The sequence below is a fragment of the Sinocyclocheilus grahami genome, unplaced genomic scaffold, assembly GCF_001515645.1.
Source record: "Sinocyclocheilus grahami isolate Dianchi unplaced genomic scaffold, SAMN03320097.WGS_v1.1 scaffold5461.1, whole genome shotgun sequence".
NCBI classification, from domain to species: domain Eukaryota; kingdom Metazoa; phylum Chordata; class Actinopteri; order Cypriniformes; family Cyprinidae; genus Sinocyclocheilus; species Sinocyclocheilus grahami.
The window spans coordinates 23,118-23,806 of NW_015510142.1; the positions used below are offsets into that span (position 1 = coordinate 23,118).

Consider the following 689-nt stretch of genomic DNA (forward strand, 5'->3'; position numbering starts at 1 on the left):
AAACTGAACCAAAATACACAGGGAAATGCAAAAACAAAACTTGATTTAATAATCAAACATACTTCCTGCACTTTATGGACTTAATCTTACATGCATAGTGTAAGTGTTTTTTGCCATTTTTTGCTGCTTTCTGTTTAACTCGTAGTTAATATTTCACTTGCTGAGTTTCACTGATTATCGAATTTCACCATACAGAGACTAAAAATGATTTAAATCACATTAAACATCTTGCCTGAATTAAGTTTTTAAAGAGGTCATTTATTAAATAAACACTATAAAATCATCTTTTCACCACCTCTCTTGGTTGGAAGGAAAAACTTTTTCCTTTAAATTTAGTTTGCTTGTTTATTGGTTTTCAACATGGCTCTATTCACAGGAAGGACATGTCAGTGAAGTGTTTAGTGTATGAAAATGGCCTTTCTGGCAAATCAACGTGATGACAAGAACCAGACGGGACAGGATCAAACATTACAGGCTCCAAGCAAATACAGAAAGGTGTGTAACTTACGGGAGGTAGACCATTCCTGAATGTAGCTTAGCACCTTCCCAGAAGCAGTCTAGAGGAGTGATGATCAGACATGGGTGCAGTTTCTCTATAATCTGAAAAGTTCATGCTCTATTACTGTAACAAGCCCTTAGAGGTCCTCCTCTGAATTTTAATAATTTCTACTAAAACGTCAATCTAAAAA

The 689-nt window shown here is 35.0% G+C and overlaps 1 protein-coding gene across 1 annotated transcript in view; it reads right to left on the bottom strand.

Moving 5' to 3' along the window:
• Positions 1–689, bottom strand: part of LOC107577223 (protein patched homolog 1-like) — a 9,372-nt gene that overhangs the window by 6,954 nt on the left and 1,729 nt on the right. The window contains exon 2 of the mRNA XM_016263323.1: positions 509–600. Within this exon, the coding sequence (XP_016118809.1) occupies positions 509–600 (92 nt within the window). The remainder of the gene's footprint in view (positions 1–508; positions 601–689) is intronic.